Source organism: Ochotona curzoniae, unplaced genomic scaffold, assembly GCF_017591425.1.
Source record: "Ochotona curzoniae isolate NIBS_2020 unplaced genomic scaffold, NIBS_Ocur_1.0 contig_2754, whole genome shotgun sequence".
Lineage (NCBI taxonomy): Eukaryota > Metazoa > Chordata > Mammalia > Lagomorpha > Ochotonidae > Ochotona > Ochotona curzoniae.
Genome location: NW_024465582.1, coordinates 5,761,091 through 5,778,686, shown reverse-complemented (window position 1 = coordinate 5,778,686; position 17,596 = coordinate 5,761,091). Strand labels below are relative to the sequence as shown.

Genomic DNA, 17,596 nt, shown 5'->3' with positions numbered 1-17,596 from the left:
ACCACGTAGTTGGGTGGATGCTTAAAAGGAAAAACAGAACATTTAAAATACAAGTCTAGTTGCTTGAGGCAACCAGCACAACCGTTATGCATACGTTCACTTCTGCTTGTCTTTATTCATACAAGTGTTTGAAGGGGATGTTTCCTGGTAAGTAAGTTTTCTGTCCAGAAGACTGTGGTTGTCATATATCTTACACTCTTCTGTGAATTAATGATTGCCTGATCTTTCCTACATGGCATGAATTAATTTCTGATGGTTATTTTTTCTTGCGTCACTCAAAAGCTTATTCTTAATAGAATTAAAAAGGAAAATGGGAACTTAGTTAGGAGCCTTATTATATCAGCTTCATAACAATCATAGGTTTCACTTTAGTGATCTAATGTCTAATTTTGGCCGTGTGCTTTACGTGTCTCCCTGGCAGGTAAAGGAGAGACTGCAGAAGATGGGGCCATTCCAGCCGATGAATATTTTCCTCAGGCAAGAGATGGACAGAATGCAGAGGGTCCTCACCCTAGTCCGCACCACCCTGACTGAGCTCAAGCTTGCTGTGGATGGCACCATCGTCATGAGCGAGAGTCTTCGAGATGCACTGGATTGCATGTTTGATGCCAGAATTCCGGCTCAATGGAAAAAAGTGTGTACATGCCTGCTCTTCCACTGCATAAACACTGACTGTCATGAATCGTGGTAATTGGCACTCTTAGCTGAGGGGCAAGTCCCTTAGTGCAGCAAGTCCCGTGCTTCATGTGCTCTCCCAGCAAATTTATGGGAATGAATCAAGAGCAGCATCTAGAGATGAGATTGTGGGTGGGGCTGACTGGAGGTTGATCCCCTGCAGGTTAGTATGTGATGGCCTATTACACAACACTTGTCCAGGGCCAAGCCTCTGATGTCACCTGTGCAGCAGCTCCCGAGGCACTGGACCTCGAAGGCAGGTACAACAGGCAGGGCTGCGGCTGCTTGGCTTCCGCCTCAGACACCATTGTCCATCTCTTTAGTCACATAGCTTGGAAACCAAGAGTCAGATTTGACCAGAACTCTTTATTTCATTCTTGTGTTCAAAGTCACATTGCCAGCATGAGAGTTTCCTGTTTAAATTGTCTCTTCTCAGTGCCAGTAACAGAGGGAGAACCTTCCAGACCATTGAACTTTAGGAGCGCATTTCCTGCTGAACCAGCTTTCTGTTGACCACCCTTCCTCACTCCCAAACACCACTCTCCGTACCACCCCCACCACCCCGGGAGCCAGAACCTGGAGGCTTTGAGACAGAAACAGATGCCTTCTGTTACCAGCTCTGTTAGTTATCACACTTGTGACCCGTGTAATGAGTATATTCTGAACTGTGATCATTTTATTCAGCATTTTATTCTACTCCTTTTATTATCAGCCTTTGGGATCGCAGTAGTTTTGGTAAAGTAGGCAAATTAATTGTTAAGATTTGAAATTCAAGTATTATACACATCCAAGTTGATTGCTACACTGATTCATACATAAAATATTGCAATTTCCATAAAATGCTGAAATCTGTAATTTGGAAATTCCCGACAGTGGTACCTCCTATATTAATGACACATCTATGCTAGTTTTCATAATGGAGGATCCTCAAGTGAACCCAGAAAGACAGACCCTGAATGCAAATTGCTTGTGTTGGTGAAACAGACCTGGGTTTTCATTTCTGCTCCTTTATGAGCGGCAGTGGAAAGATATTCTAAAGAGGCAGACAAAATGACTGTTGTTTACCTCACTAAAAATAATTGGAGAAAGAATTTTATGTTTTATTGCTCCGACAATTTTGATTTATCTGGGTGAGGCCATGAGCATGTTTATCTAAACAAAACTCACAGTGTAATACTGTGTTCGAAGGAGAAGTGGTGGAATCCTGTGAAGTGTCATCTGACGCATCGTTACTTTGTGTATCCGTGGTAGATTTGGGGTGGAATGCATCCATTTGTGCAAGGTGACTATATGGATGTCAAGCATCTTGAACGGCCTAGTGAGTGACCGTCTTTCACATGTCCTGACATAGGTTCATATTGTTAATGTCTGAAGGAAAAGGAAAAATTTGGAAGGCTTACATGTTAGAATCCGGGAGAAATGAACAACTCACAGGGCATTTCATTGTAAACATGGAATTGATATTTCATCTTTTTTTATGTTTTTTTAAGGAACAGAGCCAGTTTGTGCAGCAGATTAAACCTTGTATAAACGAACTGTTTAATGTCTGCATTTCAGGCATCGTGGGTTTCAAGTACCCTGGGTTTCTGGTTTACTGAACTTTTAGAAAGGAATTGCCAGTTCTCCTCTTGGGTTTTCAATGGCCGACCCCACTGCTTTTGGATGACGGGCTTTTTTAACCCCCAAGGATTCTTAACTGCAATGCGGCAGGTAAGAGTCCTACTTGTGTTCATTGTGTTGCTAATTTCGCTTCTGCTAGTTCTTCTTTGTTGTTATGGTTTTGAAGAATGAGATCGGATAGAGGACCGCCATCTCTTCTTGGTGCTAGCAATTACTTTGTCATGAACTTAAATCCAAACAGTTGTATTCAGCCTCACAGGGGGCCTTCCAAAGTACTTAAAAAATATATTGATTTATTTTTATTAGAAAGTCAGATTTAGAGAGAGGAAAGGCTGTTTCACTCCCTAGCTCAGCCAGAGCTGAGCCAATCCGAAGCCAGGAGCCAGGAGCTTCTTCCAGGTCCCCCATGCGGGAACAGGGTTCCAAGTGTGGTTCGTATTCTCCTGCTTTCCCAGGCCACAGGCAGGGAGTTGGATGGGAAGTGAAGCAGCCAGGTCATGAGCCGGTGCCCATATGGGATCCCAGGGTATGCAAGGTGAGGATTTTAGCTGCTAGACTATCACGCTGGGCCCTCCAAAATACCTTTTCATGCTTGATTTGATGCATATTTTTGAATTACATGTAGTTAATTGAAGGCAAAGGTGTTTTTATGAGAGGCTATTTATAATTTGTTTTTCATATATTTAAAATGCTTTCATGTATATAAAAGGGAACAAATTTCATGTATTTCCTGTATACAGTCTTAAGAGCATAATAATGCTTTCCACCTACACTCCCTCTGCCACTCCCATCCTCTCTCCTTCCTTTTTTATATTTCTTTTATTATATTTTTTACAATGACATATTTTTAGTTTGCTTTTAATTACAAAAGTAACTCTCCACTAAATGAAGGCAGCAAATACTGTTTCATTTATTTTGAACTGAGGGGATCTGTACTTGAACTTGTGTCATTGTTATCTATTAAGTCAAATCTCTAACCTCTCCCTCTGCCTTTTGGCGCCCTGACTAGGAGATAACTCGGGCCAACAAAGGCTGGGCCCTGGACAACATGGTGCTGTGCACTGAGGTCACCAAGTGGCTGAAGGATGACATTCTGGCCCCTCCCACGGAGGGTGTGTACATCCACGGCTTATATCTTGAAGGTGCTGCCTGGGACAAGAGGAACATGAGACTCAGCGAATCAAAACCCAAAGTGCTGTTTGAATTGATGCCTGTCATAAGGATTTACGCAGAAAACAACAGTAAGTCCTCTTGCTTGAAGCTGATTACATTAGAGCCAAAGACACCGTAAGCAAAGGTGCTCTTAATGTGTGGTTGTTTTCTAAAGTAGCCTTACAGCCGTCAGTGCTTCGTCACTGCCCATCACCTTCCAGACACCTGAGTGTTATTTGGAACACAATAGGTCTGGCTTGTCTGTGCTTAATAAAATAGGTAAAATATATGTGGATACTCGTTAAACTCAGACATTACCTGATGAGGGAAGAATGAAATGTTTGTCCCGGTTGATAAATGCGGTGGGTAAAGAAGGTGAGATTCACAGATGGGGAGATGGTCGGGTGGGGACCAGTGCTTCAGGAGCACTTGGGCTTGGAGATATAGACACGGAGAGGAGCGATGGGGAGTGAAGAGGGGGAGCGGGTCATGGTCAGAAGGCTTACTGGATGGGACTGTGCAGGCCTCACCTGGAGGCTGTGGCTGTGCTAGCTTGGAGGAGTAAATCAGGCTATAAAATCCAGGCAGGGTTCATGGACAAAACAATCCTGTAGCTAATGGGAAAATGCCAGATTCTTATTTCAGTATAAAAATGTAATAACATTCCTGTGAAGCACACACATTATTCTGTTTTGACAAAATGATCAAAACTCTATGTGGCAGCTCTAAAAATATCTGAAACATTCTCCATTGTGGGCTTGATGTTCAGTGGAGGCTTTTGCTGATTTTCACTCACCTGACCCCTCAGGAGCCATCACATTTGCACAGACATTCCTCATTCCTGGTCCTTTTAGGGACATGGCCAGTCTATGCTGGAGGTAGCTGTGGTGGTGGGTTCCACAGAGTTCCGACTTAATAATAGAGACACAAGAGATTTTTCTCCAAATAAAGGGCAAATAATTTCTCTGTGAAAGACATCTGATAGGATCCCTGCTCCTTAGCTAAGTAACACATTTTGAAACACTCGACAGTGAAAAAAGTTTAAAAAGTATTCATTTTTAAAAAAGCAAACATTTGCCGAGTGCCTAATAATGTCAACCATGACCTTAGACACTGGGAAGACAAAGATAATTACAAACTGATACTTCCCATGGCAAGTTAGTCAGTTTAAGGAGACTAGTAAGTAAGCAAATAAATCACGTGTAATTGGGTGATTATGACGATAGAGGGAAATGCAGAACGCATAGGGACTGAAACAAGGAAGTGTCAGTATACCTGGGAAGTTAGGGGAGAGTGCTTTGGAGAACAGGAATGAGTGCGTGCCCTGGAAGAGAGAGGCCGAGACTAGCTCCCCCCCGATCCTGCCGTCTCTCCAGGCACTGAGAGAAGACCATGTGGCATCTCTGCTTCCATGACTCTTGGTCAAAAAGAGCAAGGGATAGCCCTGCGTGCGACTGGGGTAGCAGCAGGGCCTTGTTCGCTGCAGACTCTGATTTTTTAGTTTGGCGCCCTGCTAAAATTGGTTGGTGAAACCAAAACAAATGCTCGTGGCATGTTCATGGTTGTTCACAGATATGAGCAGGATTGTGAAACCTGAGTGGCCTTCCCTAAGCCCGAGGATGTTCTGCTTGCTGGTGAGCGTTGTCATACTGTAAACAGGCGGCCTTTTGTGGTTGTTAGTGCAGTGCTTTTTCATGTTTTTCATAAACTGGCCTTCTGCTGCATAGTGCTTAAGTGCTTTGTGTTGCTCTCACGCACAGAAGGTTCTGATACAAATGGTATAAATATGTGTGTTAGGTAAACTGCCCTTGATCATGGGGTATGGTGCTGTTGTCTGAATTAAGTGTTAGTGAATCAACAGTGTATAGTAAGGCATGCATTTAAGTAGAAGCACACATGAAAAGGTTATCCATGGGTTGTTTGATGTAATAATTGTGATGAAAGACTTGCCCCAAACCCAAACATCAATCCGCATTTCCTTAGGAGCTGTGGCTTCTAAGCTACTCCTAAGCGAACTCAGTGTCCATAGCTACTTCATGAACAAAATCGTGAAGGGTGAGAATTGTTTGTGGATGAATGTTGTGATTTCAGATCCCCTTTGTTTCTCTAAATAAAGCACAAGAAGGATATGCTAGAGTCTGGAACAGCCTGGATGTTCAGTGAGGAGGAAAATGCTGTCAATTATATGTTTCTGGCTAGAGAGCAATCAGGTAGTTATAAGAAATTATGGATGATTTCTTTTAAAATTCTTATTTGAAAGGCAGATTTACATATAAAGAGAGGTTTCTATTTGTTAGTCTTCTCCCCAAATGCCTGGGACAGCTAGAGCTGGGCCAAACTGAAGCCAGGAGCCCAGAACTCAGTCAGGGTCTCTCACATGACTGGCACGGGCCCCACTACTTGATCTGCTGATTCCCAAGGTCTCCCAAGGTATATATCAGCAGGGAGCTGGAGCTGGAAGTGGAGCTGACTTGAGCTCAGGTACTCTGGTAGAGGCTGTAGGCGTCTCAAGCTTTGTTTTAACTGTTGCACCAAACCCATCTCCTGATGACCAGAAGGGGATGAAGGCAGAGGAGCATGGGAGGGAAAGTTGAGTCTCCGGCAAGAAGCATGAAGCACAGGGGTTGGCACATAATATTGCTTGGTGTTTCCTAGCTGACTCTGAGGGTGCCCTCATCATTATCTGGGCTTGTAAGGATGCTGCCTGTGGTTTTCTGTTGGATTAAAGACTGGGGCCAGCACTGTGGCGTAGCAAGTAAAGTTGCTGCCTGAGATTCTGGATCAAGTCTTGACTGTTCCACTTTCAATCGAGTTCCTTGCTAATGCACCTGAAAGACTAGTGGCAGATGGCCTAAGCTGTAGGGGCTCTGTACCCATCGAGAACTGAGAGAGGCTGCTGGCACATGGCTCGTGCCTGGCCCAGCTCTGGCCGTAGTGGCCATTTGGGGAATGACCTAGCATGATGATCTCCCTCTCTGCCTCTGTAACTGCCATCCAAATAAATAAACAATTGTTTATAAAAAGAACTGGGTTTATTTTAGTACAAAAATTTGAGCATATGCATGCTTTTTCATATTCATCTTCCCTTAACTTTTTGAAGACATACTTATTGGTTCTTAGGGTGATATGAAGTCTTGGGGCATTAATTATTTTTACACAAATAATAGTCAAATGTTCTTTTTAGCAAAAAATAGTATTTTATAAATTTGCTTTATCATATCATTACCTCCAGTCAGCATGTTGTAAAAATGTTTTTCTTATAAAATGAAAGAAAAAGCTTTCTCATATTGAGTTAGGTGTTACCTTTTATTTGTGACTAAACTATAAAAATGCTGGCAATTTGACATTGAATGTCTCAGCATGGCAGTAATAAAGTTATAATTTTATAATACAGGCAATTCTTTATTATTGAAGAACAGATTTTTATAGCAGAACTGAACTCACCCTGCTGGGCATTAGTCAGTGGTGATGCTCATTAGCAGCAGGTAAGGGGAAAAATACAATTAGCCAAGTGAAAGGGGACGGATTTCAAAGGATTAAAAAGAAAAAAAAATGGAAAACATCAGTTCATGTTTTTTTGAGTTCCATGGAAATTGGAAACTTGTTTAGCCAAAAACTAACTTTGCTTGTAATCTTTTCAAGCTGCACACTTAATTTTGATCTTTGAACAGGGTTCTGATTGAGATAAAGAGGGGTCACATTTTTATTGATCAAAGGAAGCATCTTAAAATTTATACTCTTATAGTTCACACTTGAAAATTTTAGTACAAAGAAAATAGATTTCATGTATTTCATAGATACAATTTTAGGCAGATAACATGCTATCATCCCTTCCTTTCTCACTCTAGCAATCGCCCTCCTTTCTTTTTATTTTCCTTTAATCTTTTCAATAGCATACTTTCATTTTACTTTATAATCACAGGCTTCCTCCTCCACTTACCATAATATTCAACAGGCATAACGTATGAAGACCACTATCCCACAGGAATATAGACAAGGATATAAACAATAATACCATCAGAAGATATGAATTTTGTTCTTATGTGGTGTTTTTTTCTAAATTAATTACTACATGTCAAAGAAAATATGTGATGTTTATCTTCTTGGAGCTGGTTTATTTCACTGTGCATAATGGTCTTCAGTTGTAACCGGTTCTCAAATAATTTATCATTAAAATGTAGATATAGGATTGGTTTATTTGTTTTGAAAAAGAGAGAGGTCTAAATATTTACCCTCACCCTACAAACTGAGCAGTATATGCCAAAGTAAAATTCATGTTTCCTGCTATGACATCATGGAAAAGTTACCCACGTAGCTCTGCTTTCCCTGAGAGGTTCAAGCCACATACAATCTCTGGATCTTCTTGTCTTCTGTAAGCTGGAAAGAGGCAGATTCAGAAAAGATGGGTTGGTGCATCACGGAGACATCGATACATCTGAATAGATGCCGGTGCCATAGCAAATGTGATGGGGAACAGAGATTGAAGCACTGTGGAGGTGTTGGGGGAACAAGGCAAAATGAGTGAGTACCTCTGGACCCTAAGCAAGGTGTGAGGCAGGGGCTTGCAAGGCCTCTGAAGCACATGGGGTTATTTCTTGCAAGGGCAAATGCACTGTGTCCATCTCTGATCTGATGTTGCACAGATGTGGACTGGGTCAGGGAGTGCCACGTGCTCTGACTCCAACAGCATTGCCTCCACTAGGAGTTGGTAAACCAGGACCCCTGTCATGACCATGGGGAGTTGCCCTGGAATGTAGTGAAGAGTTAAGGAAGTAAATACACATGTACATGTGAGGATGGGGAAGGACAAATAGCGAGAACTTGAGTGTAGCTCAGGCATCCACTACACTCAAGTTATTACCCTGCGCCACACCCTCGTGTGTATGAACTTCGCACATCTTGACAACTGTGTAGCATGGGTCTCCTCTTGTGTGTGGGGAAGGCTTGCCTGTGATTTCTGGCTGCCAATTGGTAAAACTGGTATCAAAATCACATTTGTCTGTTATAGGGCAAGTGCTAGCTCCTGGGAATTCCTGGGGCTAGTGTTCTGTACCTAAGATTCTGCTTTTGAGGGTTCTTCTACTGCCTGGAATGAAATTTGAAAATAAAGACTGAACTCAAAATAAGAGGAGTTCCCTTGTTTATTGAGTTCCTGGGTTTGCATTTCTCAGGTGCTTGGTACAGCAGACTGTAAGCAGTGGGAAGGCAGGTGCAGGTTCTGTCCTGTGTGTGTGAGTATTCCCTTCTTCCTGGCTTCTCTCTCTCCTGCTGCAGTGGGTATATCTTCAGATAAGGCAAAAGGGGGGAAAAAAAAGAAACTTGTTTTCTGGGCTTCATTGTCATGGGAGTTAGTCGTGTGGTTTTTGAAGAGTCCTGAGAATGTGACATGCTGAACTTAGGTAACTAGCCACCTTCACTTCACCTGCTCCTCTTCCTGAGGAACACACGATGTGCCTCACGGTGTATCCAGTGTTGCGGAGGTTGGGATTTCATTCTGACCTTTGGCTTATCTCGACAAATTTCTAATCTGGGGCAACTGAGGCACCTCCTTAAAGTTTCTAATCAGCTAAAGCACTTTAGCAGCAAACCCATCACATAAAGTTGTTGACAGAATGGCACTGACAATGTCAAGCACCTAATGAGTTATTAATTCTTACCATTATTGTCATATTCCACACACATGAGTTTGAAGAGATTAAAAGCAATACCTTAGCTAGGAGTCATTTACATGTGGTTAGCAACAGGAATGTTAAATAGATCAACAATTTAAGAGTTGTCTAAATACTCTCCATGTAACTTTGTTATTTTCGATTTTGGAAGAGCTGTATCTAACATGTACTAATGATTAGCTGAAAAATATCATACAAATAGGGAAGTTAGATGCTTAGGAATTGAAATTTCACCCAAGGCATTTTATTAAGAGCTTCAAGACCCAAAAGTGTGCAGCTCACCAGTTTCTGTCCCTGCTTTCTCTGTTCCTGCTTCTGGAACCCTAGGGTTTTCAACTTAAGCAGCCGATTTGTTCTATCGCATGCTTATTTTTGTCTTCAAATTTTTTTTGCCTGAGCAGGAGAGTGGTTTCCACTCATCTGCTTATGGAGTTGCTTAGCATCTGTCAGCACTTTCACTGTGAAAGTGTATTTTCATATACTTTCACAAAGTGACCTTGAATCCTGGTGCAGAAGTTTGCTGCATGCTGGGTCTTGGCATGGGCAGCCCACTTCTGAAGCAAATAAAGATAAATAAAATTGGACAAATGTTTCAGATAATTATTTAATCTATTTGTTCAAAACTTCAAAACAATACTGTTTAAATATAATTTCAGTTTTCTTTTGGGGTTAAAATCCAGGTAGTCAAAACTTTCCCAAACTATAATTATCATAATTATCATTAGATTCAGATATCAGATTCCAGTGACTTCCTTTAAGTTTTATATCATGGTTGTTCATCAAATTGGCATCAAGAGGAATTATTAATTGTATATTTGTTAAATGCTTATGGATCTTCAGATTAAGAGATTTAAACATATTGTTTAGTATAGCTAGTACTCAGTAAATTCTATAATTCTCTGTCATTATTTTATTTGATCATAGTCTTCCCTATTTTTTGTCTAGGATATCATTATTAGATCTTGAAAAAATAATATCCAAGCCTGAAAATTAGATGTCATACTGCCTTAGATCTTTTCTTTTTAAAAAGAGATTTATTTATTTATTATTGGAAAAGCAGATTTCTAGAGAGAAGGAGAGAAGGAAAGATCTTCCATCCAATGGTACTTTCTGAATGGCCTCAAGAGTCAGAGCTGAGCTGATCCGAAGCCAGGAGCCAGATCCTCCTCCAGGTCTCCCACACGGGCACAGGGTCCCAAGGCCGTGGGCTGTACTCTGCTGCTTTTCCAGGCCACAAGCAGGAAACTGGGGGGAAAGTGGAGCAGCTGAGACATGAACCAGTGTCCATATCAGATGCCACCACTTGGAGACAGAGGATTAGTCAGTTGAGCCATCATGCCGGCCCCTACTGTAGGTTATTTCTAATGATTATATCCATGGAATTTAGTAAACAGATTGTAAGAATACTAGAAAATGTTCATGATTATCTGTTAACTTAGAACAGGGGTTCTCTACCATGACTCTATTGCCACTTTTGGTCTGGATAATTCAGTGTTGGGGGGGGGCTGCCCTGTGCAGTGCGAATCTTAACACCTTCCCCGACTTCTTTCCACCAGATGCAAGCTCACAGTAATTACCCCAAACTCCCTCAGCAGAAAAATCACCTAGAATACTTAGTTTATATGGAAATACTATCAATAACATATCCGAATATTTAATATCTTTCAAGTAAATTTGTAGTGAATACATGGCAGGGCATGGTTGAAGATTCTCTTGGGTCAAATAGTGAGACTTTTACTGTCTTCTGGTAGTGCCTCGCCTTTCTAATTTTGAAAGATGCTAACTTATTGAGCAAGTTAGTTGTGGGAAATAAATTCAGTTACTGTGATGTTTTTACCATTTCCTTGTTCCAGCTTTTGTGCTCATGACACTAATTCACAAAGACAAAGCTATTCTCTAAAGTTGGATGTGACTTCATCTCGGTAGCACCGTGAGAGTCATTCATCATATTCTATTGGACTGCCAGAGGAGCATAGTACTGGCAGCAGACACAACTGTGACCCCACAAATGTACAATATTGAAGAGAGTAGAAAAGAATATATGGAATCTGAGAAGCAGTGGGGATGGTTCAAGTAACTGGGGTCTGCCATTCAAGTGGGAGAAGCAGGCTAAGCTCCTGGCTGCTTGCTCGGGCCTAGCCTCGCCCAGCTGTTGTGAGTCCTTGGGTAGTGAGTCAGCACGCACTGCTTACTTCCTGCCTCTCAAATGAATACATTTAAAAATGAAAGAAATGGGGCCCTTTTGAGAAGGATGAAGGGAGTGGAGTTAAAGCATCAACTCCCGGGCTGCTCCATGGAGGCTGTTTCTGAACCGCCATTGTGGGTTTGCAAATTTGTATTCTTTTTCTTAGAAAGGGCTCCCATGAAATATATGAATCCAGGGCCCTACCAACCTGCCTTGACTACTGAGCTGAAGAGAAGTTAAGTGATTTTAATGCTGACCACAGGAGAGGTCTTTGAAAGGTGGACGCATAAGTCAGCTCTCATTCCGTTTGCGGTCTGGGAAACAACATCTATTCCTTACCATAGGCAGGGGAGTTGAATCTCAGGGAGCTGAACTATGCCATTTCTCTGTGTTCTTACTTCTTTGTACACAAAGATAATCCACAGTATCTATTTTGGTAGGGCAGTCTCTATTCTATGATTTTAAATGTGACAAAACCTATAGCACAGAGTGCTGAAAATAGACTTTTTGAAATAATAATGAAATAGTGCTCACAATTATATGGAGGTCTGAATATATGGGACAGAGCTCTGTTGTTAAGAATGGAGAAGAGGGGAAAAAAGGAGTGTGTGTGTGAGATTTGGTGGGGAGGTAGAGAAGAATTGGGTTGAGCGACATGTTGACTTGGCTAGTGGACGGGGCGGGATGGAAGTGCAGGGCCAGTGGTCACTTTCAAGGATGCAGGAAAGTGGGTGAGGAGCAGCAGGGTATGCCTGAGCCTTCTGGAGTACCATCTGCTTCACTTTAGGGATTTGTGGCCCTGTGTAGAATCTCCCCCGTACTAGAAGCTGGTTCACTTTTGGAGTAGCCTTCAGAATACACAAGCTTGACTCTGCATTCTTTTTTGGGAGACTTAGAAGTTCCTCAACGTCCTTTCTTTTTGCGATTTGTTATAGCTCTAAGAGATCCTCGGTCTTACTCCTGCCCCATCTACAAGAAGCCGGTTCGCACGGACTTGAACTACATTGCTGCCGTGGACCTCCGGACGGCTCAGGCCCCTGAACACTGGGTGCTCCGTGGGGTCGCCCTACTCTGTGATGTCAAGTAACGCAACTGATGTGCCTCACCCAATAGTTTACAAAAAAGATGCAGAATTTATTGCTGTATAAGTGCTAGACAATGTATACATCAGGTGACTCATACAACCAACGAGCTGTGTAGCTTTTCTCCCAATGATTAGTTAGATGCTTACGTGCATTTTACTCATGTCTTTGTTAGTGACTGACGTAGTGATTTAAAATCAATCGTAGGGGCCACTGCTGTGGCATAATGTGGTAGGCCATCATCTGTGATGCTGGGACTGCATGTCTGAGTGCTCGTTAGAATCCTCAGCTGCACCTCTTCTGGCCCACTGCGCCTCTTCCCTGCTAATGTGTCTGGGAAAGCAGTAGAAATGGCCCCAGCATTCGGGCCCTGCCATGAGTGGAGGAGCCGTGGGTAGAGTTCCTGACTTCTCTCTGCCATTGGACCCAGTGTTGGATGTTGTGCCCATCAGGGGATGAATGAACCAGTAAATAGAAGACATTTTTCTGTCTCTTCCTCCCTCTCTGTCATTCTGTATTTCAAATAAATAACATAAATCTCATAAAAAAGAGGTACAATTTATAACTTCCTCATGAAGTGTGACCCTCCAATCTACAAAAATCCATTTTTTTTCTTACATCAACTCTAAGTAATGATTAGGTTAGCCTGACAGCATTTTCCTTAAAGGGGTTGTTTTCTGTTTTCAGAATTCTGGTTTGTGTTTGAGCCAGGCGAGTTTGTGGTGATTTTGCTCCTATTATATTTTGTATTTAGGTCAAATTAACAGTTACTGTCAGAATTTCAAGCAGCAAGTTAAAAAGACTTATAAAATAGAAGGAAATAGAAGATTGAGCAAAGAAACTATGTGGACAATCACATAAATCTATAGAATAATGATTAATCCCACTTACAGTTGATAATGACATACTGATTTATGTAACAAATAAATTAAACCTGAAAGTGAATCGTGGTGTGGTATCTGGGGAGCTGACTGGTATACTTAGAAATTCCTAGTGCAATGGGCATGGACCCATTCTTTTTGTAAACTAACATTAAAAGGGGCCAGTATTGTGGCATTTCACAGCTGCTGCCTGTGATGCTGCGTCCCATGTAGGCACCGGTTCCTGTCAAAGCTGTTCCACTTTCAACCCATCTTCCTGGTAATGATCTACAAGAAGATATCTAGCTGTGTATGGAAAATGGTCCAGATACTTGTGCCTCTGCCAGCCACATGGGAAACCTGGATGAAGCTCCTGGCTCGTGGCATTGGGCTGGCCCAATCTCTAGCTGATGCTGCCATGTGGAGAGGGAGCCCACCTGCCCCACCACTGTTTCTCTGTCTCTGTAATCTTGACTTTCAAAGACAAAGACATCTTTAAGACAAAGTCGATAGCAACAAAAAAATCTTTAAAATAGTTTTGTGCTTGGATCCTTATTTTCTCAATATCAAGTGCCATTGTATGGATATATTTTAGCTCCTAAACTCATCCAAGGGCCATGGGTTAGGGGTGCTGGGAGGATTGAGACTTGCTCTAGGTACGAGGTCTTGGAGGTGGGCCTAGTAGGAAAGGTTTATGTCTTTGGACCTATACATTTACTTAGAAGTTAGTTCTTTCAAGAGGTTTGGGTATGAAGCTGGCTGGTGCATAGCCACTTCTTGCTTTGGCTCGCCATGGGACTGCTACTCTATATACACTCCATCACTCTCATCTTCCATCCTTACAAGAGCAAGAAAACCAATGGAGCCAGCCTGGTGCTTGCTTGTGAACTTCTAAAATCGTAAGTCAAAAGAGATCTTTGTTCTGTGTATAGTGGTAAACAATTTATACACCAAGGAAACTTTTTGAGAGACTAAAAACAAGCTGTATAGAAAATTATACTTAATAGCAGAAATAAGAAAATATTCAGAAATAAGAAAATAAGAAATAAAACACATTTTCCATGAATGTTTTGAAGAATGCTTGTGTAACATGGCGTATGTGGGGTGAATAGAAAATAGAATCAAAAGTGTGGGCTATGCTCCCTGGAAGAAATACTGGCTGTCAAGCAGAAAAATTAAATTGGCACAGTAGTATTTCAGCTGAGTCACAGAGTAGCAGGCAGAGACCACACTATAGTGTCCCATCTATTTATAACATGAGGATACAGAATGTAGCAGCAATGAGATGTTCCTCTAAGCTTGAACAGCCTCTGTGCATCTGTGCCTGGCCTGGATTTTCTATTTCCGCTGTGCCAGCCACACCTGCTGGTGACCTTCTCTGCAAGTCCTACTTCCAAAATCATGGCGTAAAAGGAAGTTCTTGTGATATAAAGAGCTTCCTTTAGCACTCAGGGCACACATCACCCTTGCATGTCATCTTGCCCAACCTTCTCTGAGTTCCCCTTGGGAGACAAAGCAGAGCCACCATCTAGGTGCTTTTAAGCCACACCGCTGGATGCTGTTCACCTGCAGACACCTAATTGGATGGGAGACATAAAGAAAAGCTGTTTTGATGAGGTGACACTTAAATTTGGATCTGAAGAGAAGAAGAAAAGCTTCTGAGACCCACAAGTGCCAGGAATTGACCTTTTGCTCACTAAATGGAGAAGGTGAGCATGGAGTCAGAAAGGAGAGTGGCAGAACAAGCTGGCAAGGAGTGGAAGACTCAGGGAGGCTGTTTTCTCAAGGAGGTGTCACACCTGTCATGATGGCTTCCATGCAGAGTAGTGGCTGATGGAATTCAAGTGCAGCTAAGTCACTGGGGTGACTTTGTATTAAATGCTATATGCAGTGGAAAAATCTTACTGTAAAAAATTCAGCGTCAAGAAGTGGGGTGAGGCAACTGCATATCTGGTAAACAGCTTGCAGAATTCTAGAGTTTGGACAAAATACACAGCATCAACAATGTCAGTGCAGCATTAAAAGACTGGCTATAGGAGTGCATACTGATAGATTCTGAGTTTTTTTGCAACACAAGCATCTTTCGTAATGATAAAAATAGTAATTATTTGAGTAATTTTCTCTTAAAGACAGTCTTCCCCCATGAAAATGATCAGTACACCCTTCTGCCTTGACAAAGCCCTGATGGATTTCCACAGTTTTTCCACATTTTTTATACTTTTCTCTTGCAAGTGTAGGGAATGATTTTATTGCAAGTGGGGTCACTATAGATAAAATGCAGTGTGCAGTTTTTAAAGACAGAAGAAAGGATTTTGAATGTTTTCATTTAAGTTGATGGTGTTTTGAAGACATAGAAAAGCTTACACTGATTTGAATTTGATACAACACATACATGTATTAAAACATCAAATTGTACCTCATGAATATGTACAATCTTGATATATTAGTGAGAAATAATATTACACAATGGATTAGTGTTGATTGGTTGCCCTTGTCAGTACATCATAATAGTACTTCTTAAGGATCAGCTATTAGCAAGCTTGTGCGCAGTTTTCTAGATCGGCTGTATGCTTCGGAACACCGACACACACTGCAGTACTGTTTGAAAACCCAAGGATGTCCACTAGTGTTCTTGAGGCATACGCATTCTGGTGCCTGTCAACTGTGCACAAGCATCTGCAGTCGATGAGAAGAGGAGAGACTTCTTCAGGTGTAAGACTCGGCTAAGAAGCGCTGTGTTCTCAAGCATGTTTGAAGGTTGTTCTCTGTAGCCTGATCTTAAAGTTGGGATTTACTCTGTGTGGCAGATCATGACTATGGACTGATCGCCAAACTCCTCAAATGAGTTTTAGAAAACGGCCTCTTTATTCCGTGGGTTTGAAATTTTTCATTATGAAATGACCACAGTGTTGTGACTTACAAGGCATAGTTTCAGGTTTAGAGAACATAATCTGAATTCTCATGAAAGTCTTATTGGTCCTTGTTCACGTAACCTGACAGATCAGGATCATAAACTGATTTCCTAACTCCTAAAGTGAGCCATTTTTTTTCTTTTTTTCAAGTAAGCCTTTGAAAATGACCTCTTTAACTGTCTGGATTTCATAACTATCACTATGAAATGACAACAGCATTATAAAGTCATAATTTCAGGGGATTTAATCTAAATCCTTCTAGAAGTTCTATTGGCTCTTATCTCTGTGTGGACTGGGCTAATGAGTATGCGTTCCATGCCTTCCCTACGCCTTCTCTGATTTAGGACTCCATTTACTTCCCTGGGCTTCTGGATTTATAGACATGCTTAATTGTTTTCAAGTTGGAGTTTATGTTGGTTGGGTACAAAGCCAAGATTGGGAGTCTTGTCCTCTCTTTAATTTGCATGCCAAATTGCGTTTTTCATTGGGTAATATGTTATTGATCCTTGGCATGTGTCTTGTGGAAAGAGCCAGGACATATTGTGTAGCTCAATACTTTCCTCCTCTTCTGGTCATGTTTTATGATTACCACCTTTCTTCATTTGTTTCTACACTTAGGCTAATATGCATAGCATTCCTATCAAATGTACTCACAAACCAACTTGCCTGGAAAACCAATTAGACACTCCCCAATAGTTCTACAGGGGCTGAGTTTAACAAAGCCACAATGAAGTTTATTCTGAATAGCTGGGGTGGGAGAGATGAAATGTGATGAAGAAGATTGAAGAGACTACCAGAAAAGTCATGAACGGGAATCCCAGTGAAGAATGAGGAATCTAACCGGTTCTGCAGCTGACATGCAATGCATCTCCCTCCTGATGAGCACAGTTTTAAATTCACTCTTGGGCTGCACCACATTCAATGCGGTCATCTGTCATGTACTCAGCTGTCACTTATTCATGCAAATCCAAGGAGAACTGCCCAAGAGGTGCTTAAAAACATTTTAGTGTTTTATTATTTGAGAAATGATCACTTGCATGCACTAATGCAATGTTAAATTTTAAAAATATTCTGTAGAACAGTGAATATGTTTCTAATGTTTTGGGAACATAATCCTTTGCTATTGTTCACATATTATATTCCTTGCTGCCACTTTGGTACCACAAATGTCAAACATTTATACCTGATAGAACTGCAAAGGTGTAATTACAACGAGAGAGAGAGAAAGAGAAGGAGAGAGAGAGAGAGAGAGAGAGATCTTCCATGCACTGATTCACTATCCATGCACTATTCACTATTCACTAGCCATGGCCAGTGTTGGGCTGGTCCAAAGCTGGGAGCCAGGAGCTTCTTGGTCTCACACAAGGGTGTAAGGGCCCAAGGACTTGAGCCATTTTTGCTGTCTCCCCAGACTATTAACGAGAGCTATAACAAAACTGGA

General features: G+C 41.7%; 1 protein-coding gene across 1 annotated transcript in view; it reads left to right on the top strand.

Annotated features, from left to right (window-relative positions):
* DNAH5 (dynein axonemal heavy chain 5) overlaps window positions 1-12,442 on the top strand; it is a 177,645-nt gene extending 165,203 nt beyond the window's left edge. Inside the window, exons 76-79 of the mRNA XM_040977647.1 lie at window positions 422-634; window positions 2,233-2,385; window positions 3,305-3,536; window positions 12,237-12,442. Coding sequence (XP_040833581.1) covers window positions 422-634; window positions 2,233-2,385; window positions 3,305-3,536; window positions 12,237-12,388 — 750 coding nt within the window. The 3' untranslated portion in view covers window positions 12,389-12,442. The remainder of the gene's footprint in view (window positions 1-421; window positions 635-2,232; window positions 2,386-3,304; window positions 3,537-12,236) is intronic.
* The last annotated feature ends 5,154 nt before the right edge of the window (window positions 12,443-17,596 follow it).